Genomic DNA, 19567 nt, shown 5'->3' with positions numbered 1-19567 from the left:
GGGCGTGATGATCAGTTTCGACGGTAAAGGTGCGGTCAAACAGGTAGGAACGAAATTTGGCGAAAGCCCAGACAAGAGCAAGACACTCTCGTTCCATGATGGATTAATTCTTCTCCAGTGCGGACAGGAGGCGGCTAGCGTACGCGATAACACAATCGTGGCCACTCTGACGCTCAGCGAGGACGGCACCGATTCCATGGCCGCTGGCATCTGTGCGAAGTTCCGTCGGTGCAGTCGGATAAAAATGCGCTAAAATAGGGGAAGTCGTGAGGGCATCTATAAGGGCCGAAAAGGCAGCAGCTTGGGGTGAGCCCCATGTAAAAGCAACGCCTTTTTTGAGGAGCGCAGTAAGGGGACGCGCAATGTCGGAGAAATTACGAATAAAACGTCGGAAATAGGAGCACAATTGTATGAAACTGCGTACGTCTTTGGCCGAACAAGGTACAGGAAAATGCTTAACGGCGCGAACTTTTTCACGATCGGGCTGGACACCTGTCGCGTTGACGAGATGGCCAAGTACGGTTATTTCACGGTGTCGGAAACGGCATTTTGAGGCGTTGAGTTGGAGACCGGCATTGCGGAATACCTCGAGAATGGTGGAGAGGCGCTGAAGATGGCTGTCAAATGTTGGCGAAAAAACAATGACATTGTCAAGGTAGCACAAGCAGGTTGACCATTTCAAGCCACGAAGAAGCCAATTTATCATGCGCTCGAATGTGGCCGGCGCATTGCAAAGGCCGAAAGGCATCACTTTAAAGTGATAGAGGTCATCGGGAGTTAGAATGCGGTTTTTTCGCGGTTCAGTGGGTCAACAGCAATCTGCCAATAACCTGAGCGAAGGTCAATAGATGAGAAATATTGAGCGCCGTGAAGACAGTCGAGTGCGTGGTCGATACGGCGCAAGGGATAGACGTCCTTTTTCGTGATGTTGTTGAGGTGTCCATAATCAACACAAAATCGCCAGGTGTTGTCCTTTTTCTTGACCAGCACAACAGGAGCGGCCCAAGGACTCGAGGACGGTTCGATGATGTCCTTGGCCAGCATTTTATCGGCTTCCGTTTGGATTATGGCGCGTTCCGCAGCGGAAACGCGATAAGGGCGCGGTGAACCGGTTGAGCATCACCGTTGTGGATGGAGTGCTGAACAACTGTTGTCTGGCCTAAAGGGCGATTTTCGAGATCAAAGATATCGGAATACGACAGCAAGACCAGGCGAAGATCTGCTTGCGTATGTGGGAGGTCGGCTGATATCATTTTCTCGAAATTGGCACATAGCGACGAGGTGGTGGGCGAGAGCCGGAAACAGTTCGAGGGCCGTCGACGGCTAACACAGAAATCGCGCATTCTTGCAACGACGACATGGTGGCAAGCGCGATGCCAGCAGGTAGCACGTGGGTAGAAAGACCAAAGTTCAAAAGCAGCAGGCAGCTTTTGTTGTCGCGTACGGTAACCACAGTGTGCGGGAGAACGACAGAGTGCATCAGGACCACGTCGAGAATCGGAGAAACAACGTATTCACCATCGCACACAGAAGGAAAGGGACTTAATGGGACGTACGTGGAGGCTTGTGGTGGCAGGTGGAGGACCTCGACAGAACATAAGCGGCTGGGAGTGTCCGATAGTACGTGGGCGTCAAAAGCGAGCTCCAGTTGAAGGACACCTGTGGAGCAGTCGATAAGGGCTGAGTGCGTCGAGAGAAAGTCTAGGCCGAGGATCACGTCGTGGGGACACTGCGCAAGCACGGCAAACAAACCAATGGTCTGATGGCCAGCAATGCACACTCGGGCGGTGCACATACCAAGAACGGCAGACGAGCTGCCATCAGCGACCCGTACTGTGCTCTAAATTGCGGGCGTAATCACTTTGCGGAGCTGAGTACGGAGAGCAGCGCTCATTATTGAAATCTGCGCTCCAGTGTCTATGAAGGCCGTAACGGTGACGTCGTCCACTTGAATGTCCAGAAGGTTTCGGCGCGTAGGTACAGTCAACAGAGGATTTGTATATCGGGTCACTTATGCAGCGTCACCTCCGGAAGCTGCACGGCTTAGTTTTCCGGATCTCGATCGCCGCGCGTATGGTCGCGCCGATCGAGATCGACGGCCTTGTGGGGACGGTGAGCGGCTAAACCTGGAGTGTGGAGCGGCGGCATCGGAAGCATGTGGATCAGAGCGAGGGGAAAACCGTCGAATGTTGCCTCCAGGACGACGCCAAGATCCAGTGTTCCAGTTTGAAGAAGAGGACCAGCTACTGCGGCAGTGACGGGCAATGTGTCCAACGCGAGAGCAGTTGAAACATATGGGTCGGTCGTCTGCCGTCCTCCAGTCAGCCGGGTTTCTGTAGCGCGAAAGGTAGACCTGGTTCTGGGTGACATTTGCGGGTGTACGTTCGTATGTATGAATCGAACAGACGGCCGATGATAATCCCATGTTCGCAAACTCCTGGCGGACGACTGCTTTTATGAGTGACACGGTGGGCAGGTTGGCTGACTGAACGTCTGGAAGAACGGCCGTAGGACCTACAGCTTCAAGTTCGCGGCGGACAATACGCTGTAGCCGGTACAGGCGTCGGTGGGTCTTCGCATGATGATGTGGCGGCAGTGTTAGGTAGCCGAAGGAACTGGCGGGTGATGCGGCGACTCTTCGCTTGTTCAAAGCGTTGGCATTCCTTAACTATGGCGTCGACCGTCGTACAGTCCTTACAGACCAGTAGATTAAACGCGTCGTCGGCTATTCCTTACAAAATATGCGATATCTTGTCATCTTCGACCATTTGTGCGTCAACTTTTCGACAAAGGCCCAGGACCTCCTGTATGTACGAAATGTACGATTCAGTGGTCGTCTGGATACGAGATCCCAACTCCTTTTTAGCGGCCTGCTGTCGGTCAAATGATCTGCCGAACAACTCACGCAGCTTCGCCTTGCAAGCGTCCCAACTTGTAAGATCTTCATGCGTCCGGTACCACACGCGTTCCGTTCCTTTCAGATGGAATATCGCGTTGGCTAACATAACCGTGGGGTCCCACCTGTTGCGGTTGCTGACGCGTTCGTACATGTCGATCCAGTCTTCGACATCCAAGTCATCTGTGCCAGAAAGTGTTCCCGGGTCTTGTGGGTGCAAAAGAATCACAGGAGCCGGTGGCTGCTGCACCGTCGACACTTCACTGGTCATCGCGGAGCAACCAAGACGGCGACCGCTTCGAAGTTCCGTGCTTGGTTGACGGAGCCGGCACGTTGACAGGTTTACCCAGCACTTCCACCAAAGATGTTACGGGGATAACGTTTATTTAGGGAGTGAGTATGGCTACATACAAGGTTTGGACAAGCAGCAGCGACGGATGCAAGGCTGTCGCGCGCCTCTGGCCACTTCGTCGCCGTCGTCTTCGTCCGACCGACAGTAGCAGCCCCTTCACTGTCTCGTGGCAATATATATATATATATATATATATATATATATATAATGAGGAGTGGTGTCCACGTGTCAATTTTGCAAGAGTAGGTTCAACTCTACCGATGAAAGCTTTCTGGTACAAGTGTATTCTCTTGAGGGCTACCCCAGTGAGACAGTTTCCGACCATGGACCACAGCTATAGCCTTGGCACAACTCAAAGTGTTTCTTCATGAGCGTGGTGTACGCCATTGTTTCCTATCAGTCATTGGCAAAGGGTCTCGTGGAATGGTTTATCAGAGTCCTGAAGTCTTACGTGCAGATGGTAGTACATGAACGCCATGACATTCGCACCATCGCCACAGACTATTTGTGCGTCTACTGCTGCACTCCTCACGCCACGACGGTAGTTGCACCCACCGTCTTGCCATAGGGACTAATGGCACGCCCGCGACTAAACGTCGCTGACCTACAGAATGATTGTTTTTTTTCGAAAACTGTGCACAAGTGACGAAACTACTGCGCAAGCAGGTCAAGCAGAAACAAGCTTCGAATCGGTACACGGTCCAACGTCGTGGAGCGCGAACAATACATTTTGCCGTCAAAAAACTACGTACACGTAATGGGTTATTAGGCCAGTTTAATGCTTTAACTTGACTAATATACTTGATACACTTGACTTCAGCCAACGAAGAGAACAGGCTGGATTCAGGAAGGGATATTCAACGATAGATCATACCCATGTCATCAACTAGGTAATAGAGAAATCTGTGGAGTACAGTCAACCTCTCTATATGTCTTTCATAAATTATGAAAAAGCATTTGATTCAGTAGAAATATCAGCAGTCATAAGGCAATTACGTAACTAAGGAGTACAGGATACATGCGTTAATATACTGACAAATATCTACAAGGATTGCACAGCAACCTTGGTTCTCCACAAGAAAAGTATAAAGTTGCCTATCTCTCCAATGCTATTCACTGCATGATTAGAAGAAGTATTCAAGCTCTTACACTGGGAAGGCTTAGGAGTGAGAATGAACGACGAACATCTCAGCAACCTTCGGTTTGCAGATGACGTTGTCATATTCAGCAACAATGGGGACGATTTACAGCAAATGATTGAAGACCTTAACCGAGGAAGTGTAAGAGTGGGATTGAAGAATAATATGCAGAAGACAAAGATAACTTTCAATAGCCTGGCAAGGGAACAAGAATTCAGGATCGCCAGTCAGCCTCTAGAGTCTGTAAAGGAGTTCATTTATCTAGGTCAAGTACTCACAGGGGACCCTCATCATAAGAAAGAAATTTACAGAAGTCTAAAATTGGGTGGGAGTGCATACGGCAGGCATTGCCAAATCCTGACTGGGAGCTTACCACTGTCGTTGAAAGGAAAAGTGTGCAATCATTGCCCTCTACCGGTGCTAACATATCTGACAGAAACTTGGAGTCTAACAAAGAAGCTCGAGAACAACTTAAGGACCCCACAAAGAGCGATGTAATGAAACATGTTAGGCCCAACGTTAAGAGACAGGAAGAAAATGGTGTGGATCAGAGAAGACAGAGGTATATTTGATATTGTAGTTGACATTAAGCGGAAAAAGTAGAGCTGGGCAGTCCATGTAATGTGTAGGATGGATAACCGGTGAATCATTAAGGTTACTGAATGGATACCAAGAGCAGGGAATCGCAGTCGAGGACGGCAGAAAACTAAGTGGAGTGTTGAAGTTAGGAAATTCGCAGGCGCAAGTTGAAATCAGCTAGCGCAAGACAGGGGTAATTGGAGATCGCAGGGTGAGGCCTTCGTCCTGCAGTGGACATAAATATAATCTGATGATGATGATGAATGCTTTAACATTTTCAGGGTACTTCATGTTGGACGGTTAGCTGTCTCAGTTTGTATGTACTATGTATGTATGTATCCAACCGTTTCGAGCGTACCTGGCTCAATGGGTAGTCGGTGGTCGAAGGGTTAGTGAATCCGGCAGCTGTACTCAGGCAGCATGGTTCGAAACCAACTATCAGGTCAACTTGGGTAACTGAGTATATAGGCGGCAATGTGCACATGCGAGCCGCTCTTCAACGAACCTCCTTCATGCCGACATAGATCACTGTAAGTTGCGAAACCATGTCGGTAGCTCTGCTCGAAGAAATTCTTTGACGCCGACTTGGAGCACTGGGTATGAGCGACATGATCTGTGGTGGTTTTCAATGAACCTCCTTGACGCCAACTTGGGTAACTAGATGTGTGCCACTGGAAATGTGCTGTTCCGCAATACTGTGGAATAACACATTTTATAATTTTCACATATATTGGCACTGTAGTATTATTTTGACATTGATTTACATTACTTACCTAATGAAGTGAAGAACTCATCGTATGTGCTACTTGTGTGAAGTGGAGATATAGGCCATCTGCGCGGAATAAAGTGGATACTTCTGTCTGCGGATATACAGAACTGTTCGTAAGGATGGTGTACAAAAACTTATTCATTTCAGGAAAGTGCAAAACGACAGTTGATGGGGAAGAGTCTTTCCTTATCGTTGCCGCGCTCCGATGTTTTTCTAGAGTATGAACTGTATTGATTTGCAACAAGCCTAAATTAATATGAACAGGGGGAAATGAAGATTGAAAAATTCATTGTGCGATATGATCTCAAGAATAGACCGAACCTGCAAACTACATTATATGTCCATGTTTAGAGAATATGCGCCCCAGTACTACACCACGAGTGCTTTAACGAACATCGCCACCTTTTACAGATGCTGCATTCTCAAGCAGTCTCAAGCAGAATATTATAGCAGGCAACATTTCAGGACAACTGTCGACGCTAATGAGATTAGCACTGAAGCAGTGTAGCGAGACAGCGTATTGCCAACGCCGAAATGCGTCATGTCCGAAACGTGTAGTGCACAGGGGCTCTGTTTTCGGGGTTCACTTTTAACAACCTGCACAATGTAGCGGCGCCGCTGGAAAGTTTGCTTGTTGCGTATGCGTGAATAAATATGACGGACTTGGGCTGGAAATTGCCGCGCGACTGGTCGCTCGAGGCACTTTGCATGTATTAGTGGGCATCTTTCACGTTCGAAAAAACACTTTTATGTAGCAAGTATTAATAGAGCAACAGAAAGCTATATCTGGAGCTTCTAATATTGCATTAGATTTGTCTCATTGACACTCTTGAACTAATTATATTATTTGAGAAGTTGAATTATTATTTAAACCAATTATCTTATTACGTGGAATGCAAATAATAATCTCACGGTCTCCAACCGACGGCTAACAACATTACCTTGCATTACATCATCCAAGTTAAGGCAATCACCCTGTATATGTCGCACAGCTGCGTAAGCCCGCTCGCTCTCCTGGATGTCGATGTCACTGGGTATCCAGTGTTTAGTTATTTTGGTTCTGTGTTTCTTTAACTCTCGGGTTTTGATGTGAATGCGAGAGTGCTATGAGCCACACTCATGGAGAGCATTGCTTGACTCCAAATAGATTGATAAACTTGCTCACGCGGTCTGCATTTTCCGCAGCTGCAGTCATACCTGAGTTAAGGGCGAGGAGTTCAGCTTTACGCGAGGTGACATGGCAGTGCAGAGAAGCCAGTAATCATTTTGCGGTGGTAACAGGCGATGCCTACTTTGTCGCTCTTCTCAGCGGCATCAGTGTAGTTAGAAGTGTTGTGACTGGGGCTAGTTCTTTAGATACATAGTACAACCAAATAAGATGTTTCGAACTGCTTAGGATGTACCTAGGTTTCCTCGAACAGCTGAGGCTGTGCCCAGAAAAACTATTTGTTGAACACGAAGTAAACATTTGTATAGGATTTGCATTGGGATATTCATAACACCTGCCCAGTGCAACATTATCATGACAAAAGGAAACTTCACATTAAACAATATGCTGAGCTAAGTGAGCGTCAGTTCATGTTTCCGCAACGTCGATTATTTTTTGCAATGTTTCTTCGTCGAAATCAACATCAACGCAGTGACGTAAAACATTTTACACGTTTTGAGGAAAGCATTTTCTGGCATAGATTTACAATTTAAACTGCCTAACAGTACATGGCTGAAGTTCGTAGACACAAATTAACATTTAACTCGGAAAATACTCACTTTATGTACCTGACAAAGGGATAAAAATCTATACATGTCAGCTACATAAAAAAAATTACACGCAGAATCTCCTGTAGGAGTTATCTAAATGATGTGTAAGCATTGGATAAAGGTACAAAAAGCTAGATGTGTTAGCCACATAAAAAAATTTACACACAGAATCTCCCGTGGGATTTACGTTATTCTTGTGTCAGAATTTGCTACTTATCACCGCTACTTCGCCGTCGTTTCCTACTGTGTTTACTATAATTAGGAGGAACACCGCGAAAGAAGCATGAAACAGAGAAGCACAGTTGCAGCACCGAAATCTTAATTGACACGACGAAGAAGAGGGCAGTAGTAGCAGTGTTCCCTCATCATACATGATGGTGCCTTGGGATGCTGCCTCTGCTTCGTGTAAGATGAGCACTGGATGATGCGTGCTGTAGTACGTGACGTAATTGAACAGTGTCACGCTTGGTAGACCTCGTACGTATAGAGGTGGTTGATGACGCTGCCTCCTCTTGGGGCGAACCGGGTTGATCAACGGTGATCAACCGGACTGCGGCGGCGGCTGCCTTTGGCGCGGCCGTGGCGGCCCTCTCTTGAAAACAATCTGCGATGCGGACTGAGTGCACCGAAAGCTGATAGCTTGGTGAGCGCTGTGTTCTCGCCGCTTAGATCGCGCAGAAACGAGAGGCAGCGCGAAGATGAATTCGCTCGCTGATGTGGGCCCAATCTTAAAAGCGATCGTCTTACGTGACGCACTGATGGATAGGTTTTCTCGTTGGTAGACATATAAATGCTTACAGATTTATATATCTCGAAGCATTCGAATTTAGTGAAAAGAAGAGTGACTTTGTCGTGCTCGCTTCAAAGTGCTTTTTTAAGTTTACAGACATAATTAGAAAATCAATAGACAGTGGTTACCGAGTGGCGGGATTGTTCATAGATGTTGCGAAAGCTTTCGATTCTCTAAATCATTTCATATGAAGCAATAAGTTAGTTTGTTACGGAATTAATGAACTACCTTTGACGTTAATTCGCAGTTACCTAGCAAATTGGCAACAAATTGTTCAACTAGGAGATTTTCAGTCTAATAGCACCCTTATTCACCTCGGCGATCCCCAGGGGTCCATACTCGGACCTTTATTTTTTTTTACTCTATATAAATGACTTACCTTTGCAGCTTGTGTGTGCTACCCCTGTACTCTATGCAGACGATACTAACCATATAATAGCTGATCGGAAGGAACGCAACCTAATTAATAAGCTTAACTCCGAATTAGAAATTTTGCACCACGGGTGCACATTGAATGCTCTTCATCTCAACCCAACGAAGACAGCTTTTATCTTATTTCACTCTGAACAAAAGAAAACGACTATTCATTCAGATGTCATTTACAATAACCATCCTATAAAACAATGTAGTGAGACAAAATTTAATGGTGTTGTTATCGATAACTATTTAAAATTCCGTCTTCATGTACGCTCTGTAGTTCATAAGGCTTTTCATGTGGCTTGCATGTGCTGTCTAAATGTCGAAACTATTTCCCTCCCTAGATACTTAACCTTTACTGCGCGTTTGTTCACTCTCACCTTAATTACTGCATAGCAGTCTGGGGTTGCACATACAGAACTCATTTGTCACCGGTCTTCACACTTCAAAAAATAGCTCTTAGCATTATAGCACTCCACAATACGCATATTAAGAGTCATGATTTATTTAAAACCCTGAACATCCTCAACATTTACGATTTGGCAACATACAACATCGCCTCCGTCATGTATCAAATAGTCAATGAAAAAACTAGCCTTGACAACAGTCTCGCTTCGCCCCTCACTTCGCACTGTTGGGAACGTATCGCGCTTTCGTTTTTTATTACCTAAGGTAAATACTAATTACGGTCACTTCAGACTGAAGTTTACAGGCACCTCAGTTTGGAATAGGCTTGATAGTAACCTAGCCAATCTAAGAACATTGCGCACATTTCTTAAACAATTAAACACTCACTTCTTGACAATGCAGAGCACTGCGCATGCTTGCACACATCCTCCCTTTTTCTTTTCCTATGATGATATTTTTTGATGATGTGAGGAAGAAAATTGTTAGAAAAATTGATTACTTATGTGTCAAATATTTCTGTACTACGGTATTTTCTCTTTTTGTTTTGCTTTTTGCTTTTCTTTATTTTTAGTTACTTCAGCTGCTTTTGTTTTATGTGATTTCTGAGTATAAAATAACAGCTGCCATAGAAGTGCTTTTTCCTTTATAACAATCGGTCGGGACCCTTTAACAAATTTGTTGGGTCCCAAAAGTGTGTACTTTCTAATTCTATGGTTTACCTATGTTAAATAAACTGTCAAACTTTCAAGTTGCCTCCACGTCGTGTCCCACTAGCAGTCGTGTGCTGTATTCTGTAATGTGTGTGGTTGACGATGTTTGTATTTATTATGTATTGAAGTAATCCAACCGTGCATTATCAGGCGTTATTCTGTTACGTGGTTTGCGTATATTAGAAGTGCTTTTCAACCTACTATATGTATAAAGTGAAAAAGTAAACGAGAAGAACAAGGACATTTGAGGGCCTTCAATTTTTGTGGGTTATAAAAGCGGGAGATGAACAGATAATGAAGGCAAAGAAACCAAAGGGTAAATTGGTTTTCCTGCTTTAGCGCATGTATGCTTGATGAGGTTAGGACTATACACCACGTATTTCCAAATATGCATTCATAATTCTTTAAGTATACGTCAAATGAGGCAATTCAATGATTTCCTCTAGATTGCTCTTACCATAGATGGATACATTTGAAAATAGGTAGAGATAATAATTAGACAAGTAAATCTGCAAATTAGTCAAATGCACTTTTTAACCATAGGAGACAGATGAATGACGCAATTGAAGACTTGAAGCTTAGCAACCTAGGAGCTCAAAAAGGTTTCCAGAAATGAAATAAGCTGAGACTGTTTATTTTTACAGTACAATTATTTCTAAGTAATTTCACACAGACAATGAAAGAGTACCGCTAAAGAGCGCAACTGTCATGCCATTTGTAGACACCCATTAATGGCGTGCCTGCTTACGGTTGATCGTCTGGCGTCCAAGAAGCGAGCGTACTCATTAGGCCACCTAATGCTCGCTCGCTAACTCGAGTCATTTTACAGGTATGGCTCTGTGGTAAAGCAATTTATTGAAAAATCATTTATTTATCTAATCTTCCCTGTTTCAAGGAATCTGTAACACATTTTGTGAAACATCTGGTTTATAGGCATGCTCTGTTGCGATGTATTGTTTGAATGTTCAGAACTATGGTGCGCTAGCTGACACTAATGTTTTTAATGAACATGTGCTCTATAGCATTTTGCTAGCATACAGCACGTCAACGTCATGAGAAACGGATTGGTGGTGATGGCGGCCAAAAAACGTTTGCTGTGGATGCCGTGTTGCCCTCACGACACTTGGTGATAAACATGAAAACCGTGGAACCCGTCCGAGTAACGGAATAGACGGATTGACAACACGTTAGCATTGTCGTCATAAGGGCCATTACACATTTTCAAGATGAATATAAGCAGGTACCAGCATCGTATTAAAATATATAAACCACATATTACTCACATATTACTTTTCTCGTACGCAGTCTTCATTAGCGTCAGTTTTTGCAGGTAATTGTTCTGCCTTAGAGTCCAGAAATACTGTGGTAGGGAAGAGACACCAGAGAGCACCACCTGCACGCACAGAAAGCGTAGCCTTTCTTAATGATTTTAATATAAAATGTATGCAGAACTTGGAGAGCATGTAAGCATGCATGTCCTCTACCATGTCTGTGTTACGCTAAACTGTGAGTTCATTGATGTAAATGTTTTAAAACAACCCATTTTAATTACTAAAGATTATGTGGTTGTGGCGCTGGCAACTCTAATGTGTGCATTGTTCATAACGAACTAATGCATACTTTTAGATTATCGCAAGGTCTGTAGATGCCTATAATTAAACATACAATTGTTCACAAGGTATTCCACAGCAGGGTATTTCATACACATTAAGTTATAAGTATAATGTTACTAAATATGTAAAACGTTTGCTCGAAATGTCTAAAATTTCGAATCATCCAATTAAAATGGCGCATTACGAAATGAACCACCGGTATTCATGTGCTCCTGATTTGCAGCTTCAAATGATGCTGGTAATTATATAGTTTTACACTAGCCTTCTTGGACGCCATGTGTAGAATGACGCCATGTAAAGAATTCATTAAAATGGACACGCAAATAAGTATTTTATCTTAAAGGCCCTAGAAACCTTACTTTATTGCGAACTTGTATTTTCTAATTTGTAATTGTTAAATTTGTTCAGATCTCGCCATTTTCGGAAGTTGAGGCTAAGTCTAGCAGCAGTATTGTGGATTTCAAGAGGAGTAAGTCAGTACTTACGCGATGCTCCTTTTGTAATAATTTAAAGCCGCTACTTACAAGGCCGTAGTTATTCTGGACGAGAGACTCGTTAAGGCTTGCGTCGGATGCGCCAATGTGATATTCGAGGGCGGTCACCTGGGGGATTGTTCAATGGCAGGTCATTTGCATAATATATAGAGCGGTAAATAAATCAGGATCAGCAGGCTCAAAACATATCTATCACGAGGAGGCTTTCACGACAAATCCGGTGAAATGGCAAATGAAAGTAATTGTGCAGGTTTGCCCCAAATTAAAAGCACTGAAAGTCAGAGCAAGGTTTAGCGTTGCATTGAAGATCGTCAGAGGGATATTTAAGAACACAGTGTGTGTAGGAAGAGGGTGGGGGAGGGGGGGGAGGACCAGGTTATGTGACTCAGGACGCAAAGCTACTTCTACTGCAGAGCAGAAAGAGTGGCCTGTCAACCATTACGCGTCTCAAAAAGCTGGCGGGGGGGACAGGGCCATCACCGGAGTCGCAGGCGTGTCTTATGCACTCCAACAGAAAGACAGTGTATGCGATGAGATTGAAAGATATCCGCCAGCGTTTGCAGCCAACATTGAATCTAGACGACGTATTGTCACGTTGGCATGCCGGTGAATAGTTAGACTTTGAGACAACTTGAATGGGTGAACCTGTGCCCACAAACACAAGAGTTATGCTTAGACAGAACAATAGTGACACGTACAGGGTCGACCACATCTAAGGTGAACAGCTCATTAATATTCAAGCCGGTAAAACTACAGCATTTATTCTACTTCACGAGTGAAATGTTCGTTGTACGATGTGTAATTATGTCGATAAACACAATAATGATTTTTCTAATTATGTTCGGAACAGCAGCTGCAATTATGTCTTGAATACTAATGAGGTGTTCACCTTAGATGGGGTCGACCCTGTACATGCGTCTGTCGTCGAAACCTGATATGCGCGTCCAACGCGCAATTATTTTTGCGCTACCGTGTTTTAAGGAAATGTTAGATATGGAATGACGTCATCCAATATCTCGTGATGGACGTGGACATGCTAACGTGTCGGTAAGGGTCTTGTTTAGCAGTTCCCTAAGGTAACTCGAGTGCGGGTGGTAGGCGGTTTTCCTCATGTGACCTGTCTGTCTTTATTGCAGAATTGCTTGGCCAATCTCCGCCGTAAAAACAGTACCTCTGTCGGCGATCAGGCCCACCTTTTGGCAGCGCTTTTGTTCCGGCGTAGCAGATAAGATAATCGGTGGCGACGATGATATAATTATTTCCTGATGTTGAACTCGGAAAGGGTCCCAGTAAGTCTATCCCAACCTGCGGGAACGTGTGGCGACGAGATTTGATTAGCTGAAGGAATCCCACTGGCCTTGCTGGGGGTATCTTGCCTCATTGACAGTCTAGGCATATCCTGAAGTAGTGAGCAACGTTGGTGTCGATGAGTGGCCAGGAATACTTCTTCTGTATACTCGAGAGCATCCCTGACAATATGAGGTGTCCCGCGGTTGGGTCGCTATGTAAGGGGTTAGAGCGTCTGGCCGCAATGCTGATGGCAGAAGAGAAAGTAATTGGTACGGACTGGGGAGAAGTTATTCTTTACAAGGACACCGTTTTGCAACTAAAACGTAATCAATCCGGATCTAAACACCCTTTGGACAACGTCATTCAATTCTACCAAGCACTCAGCAAGGCTTCTCAATTCTAGGTCGGCCCGCTGCGGTTCGGCAAAGGCGTTAGCGCTTATTGTTTCCAAAAAGGTTCCCTCGTCTTGGTCGTCTCATGGAGGTGGATCGATGCGGGCGCAAGGCACGCAGTCGGCATCAGGGACTTTTCGTCCACTCTTGTAGACCATGGTAACATGAAATTCTTGCAGTCTGAGGCCCCACCGTGCAAAGCGTCCAGAAGTGCCCTTTAAGTTTACCAGCCAACAAAACGCATGATGGTCGATCAGGACGTTGAAGGTCCCACCTAATATCTAAGGTCGGAATTTCGTAGTAGCCTAAATGACGCTAAGGCATTCTTTTTCTTTCGTAGAATAACTGGCCTCGGCTTCAGATAGTGATCGGCTAGCGTTAGGTACGCCCGTTTCAAGTCCTCTTTCCTTTCGACTAGCACCTAAAATTAACTATTCTTTGGGCGAAACAGTGCCCAGATAAACAAGTTACGCTTTGCTAGAGCGATAGTGACGATCACGTGCGTTGACCATCGAAATCTCATCTGCGGGCCCGACGTGGGGGCTTGACTCCTAGAGCCTTCCTGCGTAATCTCTCGTGCTCGCAGAAGTGCTAGAATATACAACACTATCCGAGTCACGCATGCAATCTGATTATAAATTTTCGGTACTGGAACACAGGCATACAGAATGAATCGGCTGCCAGAATCGAGAATGTTTGGATATATTAACATTTGTTAGCCAGTAAAAAACAGCCACCGAAGAAAGCAAGTCACCCCCTCCCCACACACACACTCAAGAATTCCTGTTGCTAGGCCACTGTTTATCAATTGAAATCACCAGATTTCTGTAAGCTTCTGTCTAGTCCGGAATGCAATAAACCACCGTGTACAAAGACCACAGTAACAACACCGAGGCAACAATTCGACACAATTCAATATTCTCACGAACAATTCAATATTTCTGGGAAAAATTCTTGATGTTAGTGCCTAGACTTGAAGACCCTGTGCAAGACATACTTGAAATGGCATTTTGAAGTGCCGTTTTCAAACGCCGTTAAGCGCAGATTGCCATTGATGACTTAAACCCTGGAAAATCACTCGGTCCCGAAGGACCTACTGCGGCTATTTGTAAAGCGTTCAAGCATGCCCCAGTATCCGAAGTGCTCCGCTCCTGCAGCTGCAGCGGATGCCCGCCATCAACTTTGGACGTGTCCTGGGACAAAGACAATTCGCGAAAGCCTACCTAAAGGTGCGAAATTAAACAGTGATCAAGCTGAAGACTACGAAAGATTATGTACAACCCATTTTATAAGTCACTATTGAAGTACATCAATAAAATGGGCTTGTAAGCTTTTGTTTAGTCCCATACTGATGTTATGCCGCGTGGCAACCGAACAAGCAAAAAAATTCGATATTTACAGATTTGTGTTACAGCAACACCTTACAATAATTCTCAAAGCGGATTCCATTTTTTTTTCATTTTTACTAACAGAGCAATTACACTCTATTTTCGAAGTATGATTACGACCACGCATGTGTTCTTTCTCCAGCTAGTGCTCGCTTCCTTGGTGCCTCACCAGCCTTCTACTTCTCTACCTTTGGTCAGAAGATGTCTGCAGTTTTGTATCTAAAATGAAATATCACTACATCAGCCCAGTCACAGTTTTGTTGAAACGTAAGTTTGGCAAGAAGATTAGAACATCTCAATGCTGTCCTACTTAGGCCACACTGAGTTCCTGCAGCGGAAATTCTGAATACGTACCCACGTAGTCATTTCCCCTTTTGTTCCTGAATCCATCCATGCATTGGTTTTGATGAATTGCGAAAAAGTTTTTCCTATGTATTTTGTCACCTTCTCTGCCTAGAACATGGGTGGAGATTAGGATGGATTGTTAGGAACATTTCGTTTCTTATTTCATGATATCTACTTGGAAATATAAGTCAACAGGACATCATAATTATGACGGTTACCTCAAGTGTGCCCGATAAGGTGTTTTGGGGTTTTCGTAGAGTTAGCACGATTCTAGCACGTAAATGTATATGCGTGTTAGTGTTTATCAATGTTTCTTCCATTGCATCCTATATATATATATATATATATATATATATATATATATATATATATATATATATATATATATAGAATTATCAGAAGCACAACTTCGCGGTTATCTTAGGCTTATTTACCCAACAGTTTCAGTAGGTGTACAGACCTTTTCCAAGGGATACAGGAAATTCTCGCAACAGTCTTTTTATATCTTCAGGTACAGCAAGAAGACGCCAAAAAAAGAGAGAAAGGAGAGATAGAGAGAGCAAACAGAAAAAAAAACATGAGGGAGAGAGCTCTCTCCCTCATGTTTATTTTCATGGTTTTTTTTTCTGTTTGCTATCTCTATCTCTCCTTTTCTCTTTTTTTTGGCGTCTTTTTGCTCTACCTGAAGATATAAAAAGACTGTTTCGAGAATTTCCTGTATCCTTTAAAAAAGATCGGTCCACGGACCGAAACTCTTGGGTAAATAAACCTAAGATAACCGAGAAGTTGTGCTTCTGATTTTTCTAAATACGTCTGGTCCAATGAAAAATCCAGTTACGAATATATATTGTGAACAAAATATTCATCTTTCATCTTCTTCACCTGTACATAATCATCATCACGGTGCACGTCGTCTTCGTTCAGCGCGTGGCTCAGCCGAATAAAGGCGACGAGACAACAGCTGTGCTGCTGCCTTACAAAGTGGTGGAGATTGCTTTCGATCCCCTAGACCTCTACGACGTTCAGTTCCACTGGAGATTTGTTCGGGTCGCCGTTTGCTCAACCTGTCCACTGCCATGACCCAAGTACCGCAACCCGAAGCCTCCGGCATCACCCCCGCTGCCCCCCAACCAACCGCCTCCGTATGGACCGTTACCACCCTGCAGCGTCACCCCACCATATTCGCTGGTCTCCCGCGCGACGCCGTCGAGGAGTGGCTGGAGAACTGTGACCGAGTGAGTGAGTACAGCCACTGGGACGACACTCAAAAACTTCGCCACGTCGCCTTCTACCTGTCCCATGTCGCGAAGACGTGGTTATTTAACCATGAGAGCGCCTTGCCCCATTGGACCACCTTCCAACACCAAGTCCGGAAGATTTTCGGAACGCCATCCATACGTTCTGAAGTTTCAAAGCGGCAGCTCGATGCGCGCATGCAACAACCAGGGGAGACGTACACTTCGTACATTGAAGACGTCCTTTCCCTTTGCCGCCGCGTCGACGCGGCAATGAGTGAGACCGATCGCGTTCGATACATTTTAAAAGGCAGTGGACACGTTGCGTTTAACACACTGGCAGTTAAAAACCCCACCACCGTAGACGATGTCATCGCGACCTGCCAGCATCTGGATACATTACAAGCCATCCGGTTACAGCCAGACGTCTGTGACACGCGACCTTCTTCGGATGCCGATTTGCGCACGTTGATTCGGGCTCTGATCCGCGAAGAGCTTCAAGAACAAGGCCTGCCATGATCTGCTGTCCTCCAGCTCCCTCTACGTCCACTGGGCTACGAGACCTCATCAAAGACGAGCTGTCTTCCTTGGTTTCCGCTGTACGCCCTGACCCTCCGACGCCGCCAAATCCGCCACTCACGTACGCCCAAGTTGTTGCCATGCAACCTTCCGTCGCTCAGCGTGCCCTTCCGATTCCTCAGAACGACGTCGCAGACTCAACACCCCGTGCACCTGTACCTGCATTTTACGCCCCCTGGCGCTCCTCCCACCCAATCTGTTATTATTGTGGCATTCGAGTCCACATCTCGCGGTTTTGTCGAAGGCGCCAGCAGGACGAACGCCGCGGCTACGATGCTTACGAGAGGGATCTGGTGTCCTTTCCAAGCCTATACCAGCGCCGCCCTTCAAAACGTTCTTTCTCCCCACCCGCTCCACCCAACGCTCCTCTAAACTACCGCCCAGGACGCCGCCGCTCTCCTTCCCCTCTCCGTCGCTCAACATCGCCACTCCAGCCAGTCACCCATACCGACTACCACTCGGAAAACTAGATGGTGCAGTTTTTGGAGGGAAAGCTGCATCGCTCGGACAAACAATCCCTCCTGAGAGCCCGGCCAATTGGTTATTAGTGTATGCTGAAGGTGTGCCTGTTCGAGCATTAGTTGATACGGGAGCCGCTATTTCTATTATTCATGCTCATTTGTGCTATCGTCTACGCAAGGTCACTACACCTTACCATGGCAATCCTTTACGTAGCGCGAATAACCTTACGATACGGCCATCGGCACAGTGTACCGTTCGAGTTTTTATTGATGGGATTCACCACCATATTCCGTTCGCAGTGCTGACTTCCTGCGCTTCTATGCTCATTCTTGGTTGGGACTTTTGTTCTACCGCTGCCGCTTTCGTCTCTTGCCGACAATGTCTTGTCCACATGCGCGAAACCGATGACACCGACAAGGGGATTCAGTACTACCACCGTCTGCGAACCGTAGCCGATTGTGTGGTGCCACCTGGCCACGAGCAACTTCCTGTGATTGCTTCCGACGTTATTGACAATGACGATGTTCTAGTAGCCCCATCAGCCCGTTGCCTCTCCAAAGGAATTGCACTAGCGTCGAGTCTCGTTCGATTCATCAACGGCACGGCCCTTCTCACAGTACTCAACGTCCCAAATGAGCTGATTTTGCTCCCCAAAGGTGCCATCGTGGTTTGCGGTGTGGACACACAGCCTGTCTTGGTGATGGCTTCGAGTACTGGTACTGCAGAACCACGCCCACCTGCAGCGGCTGCTCCTGCTACTGCTCTCGCCAACGCAATCAGTACGGATCTGACTCCGTAACAAGCACATCAACTACTGGTCTTGTTGTCGAAACATAAATCTTCCTTCGACGTACACTCACCTCTCTTACTTCAGCGGCAACTCATCGCATACACGTTGATGGAAGTTCTATTGTCCGCCGTCGACCACATCGCGTTTCTTCCGCCGAACGCGAGATAATCGACGAGCACGTTGCCGACATGCTCGAGCGAAATATCATCCGCCCCTCCGCCAGCCCTCGGTCGTCACCCGTCGTTTTGGTGCTCAAGAAAGATGGCTCAGTGCGATTTTGTGTTGATTACCGTGCCTTGAACAAAATAATCCTAAAAGACGCATATCCTTTGCCTCGCATTGACGACGCCTTAGATTCATTGCAAGGCGCGGAATACTTTTCCAGTTTTGACTTACGCTCGGGTTATTGGCAAATTCCGATGCATGAGGCCGACAAGGAAAAAACTGCCTTTGCAACACCTGATGGACTGTACGAATTTAACGTCATACCTTTTGGCCTCTGCAATGCACCAACAACCTTCGAACGAATGATGGACACTGTTCTGCGGGGCCTTAAGTGGAAGTCTTGTTTGTGCTACCTTGACGACATAGTCATATTTTCTTGAACCTTCCAACTCCACTTGCAGCGCCTAGATGAAGTTCTGACGTGTCTCTCTGCGGCTGGTCTTCAGCTGAATACCAAAAAGTGCCACTTTGCCAGCAAGACTATTAAAGTACTGGGCCACCTCGTAAGCAAAGACGGCATTCGGCCTGACCCCGAAAAGATTACCGCTGTCCTCCGCTTTCCGAGGCCCCAACGCTCCAAAAAACTTCGCAGCTTTCTTGGCCTGACTTCCGGCGCTTCATACGTGACTTCGCTACCATCGCGGCTCCGCTTCACTGACTCCTTCCTTCAGGAACTCCATACGTATGGTCAGACGAGTGCCGAGCGGCTTTTGACACTTTAAAGCGTGCCCTCACCTCTGAGCCAGTGCTTTGTCATTTCGATGAGTCCGCACCCACTCTACTCCATCCTGACACCAGCGGCCATGGAATCGGCGCTGTTCTTTGGCAACGACAACGCTTTGAGGAACGCGTGGTCGCATACGCAAGTCGGACGCTAACATCGGTCGAGAAAAAATATACAATCACTGAGCAGGAGTGTCTCGCCGTTGTTTGGGC

General features: G+C 45.9%; 1 protein-coding gene across 1 annotated transcript in view; it reads right to left on the bottom strand.

Moving 5' to 3' along the window:
* Positions 1–19567, bottom strand: part of LOC125940127 (neprilysin-like) — a 195526-nt gene that overhangs the window by 61202 nt on the left and 114757 nt on the right. Inside the window, exons 11-14 of the mRNA XM_049655840.1 lie at positions 15350–15448; positions 11956–12033; positions 11102–11211; positions 5740–5798 (exon numbers count right to left, since the gene is read on the bottom strand). Coding sequence (XP_049511797.1) covers positions 5740–5798; positions 11102–11211; positions 11956–12033; positions 15350–15448 — 346 coding nt within the window. The remainder of the gene's footprint in view (positions 1–5739; positions 5799–11101; positions 11212–11955; positions 12034–15349; positions 15449–19567) is intronic.

Source organism: Dermacentor silvarum, chromosome 9 (assembly GCF_013339745.2).
Source record: "Dermacentor silvarum isolate Dsil-2018 chromosome 9, BIME_Dsil_1.4, whole genome shotgun sequence".
NCBI lineage: Eukaryota > Metazoa > Arthropoda > Arachnida > Ixodida > Ixodidae > Dermacentor > Dermacentor silvarum.
The sequence above is the reverse complement of the archived record's forward strand: the minus strand, read 5'-3'. Positions and strand labels throughout refer to the sequence as shown.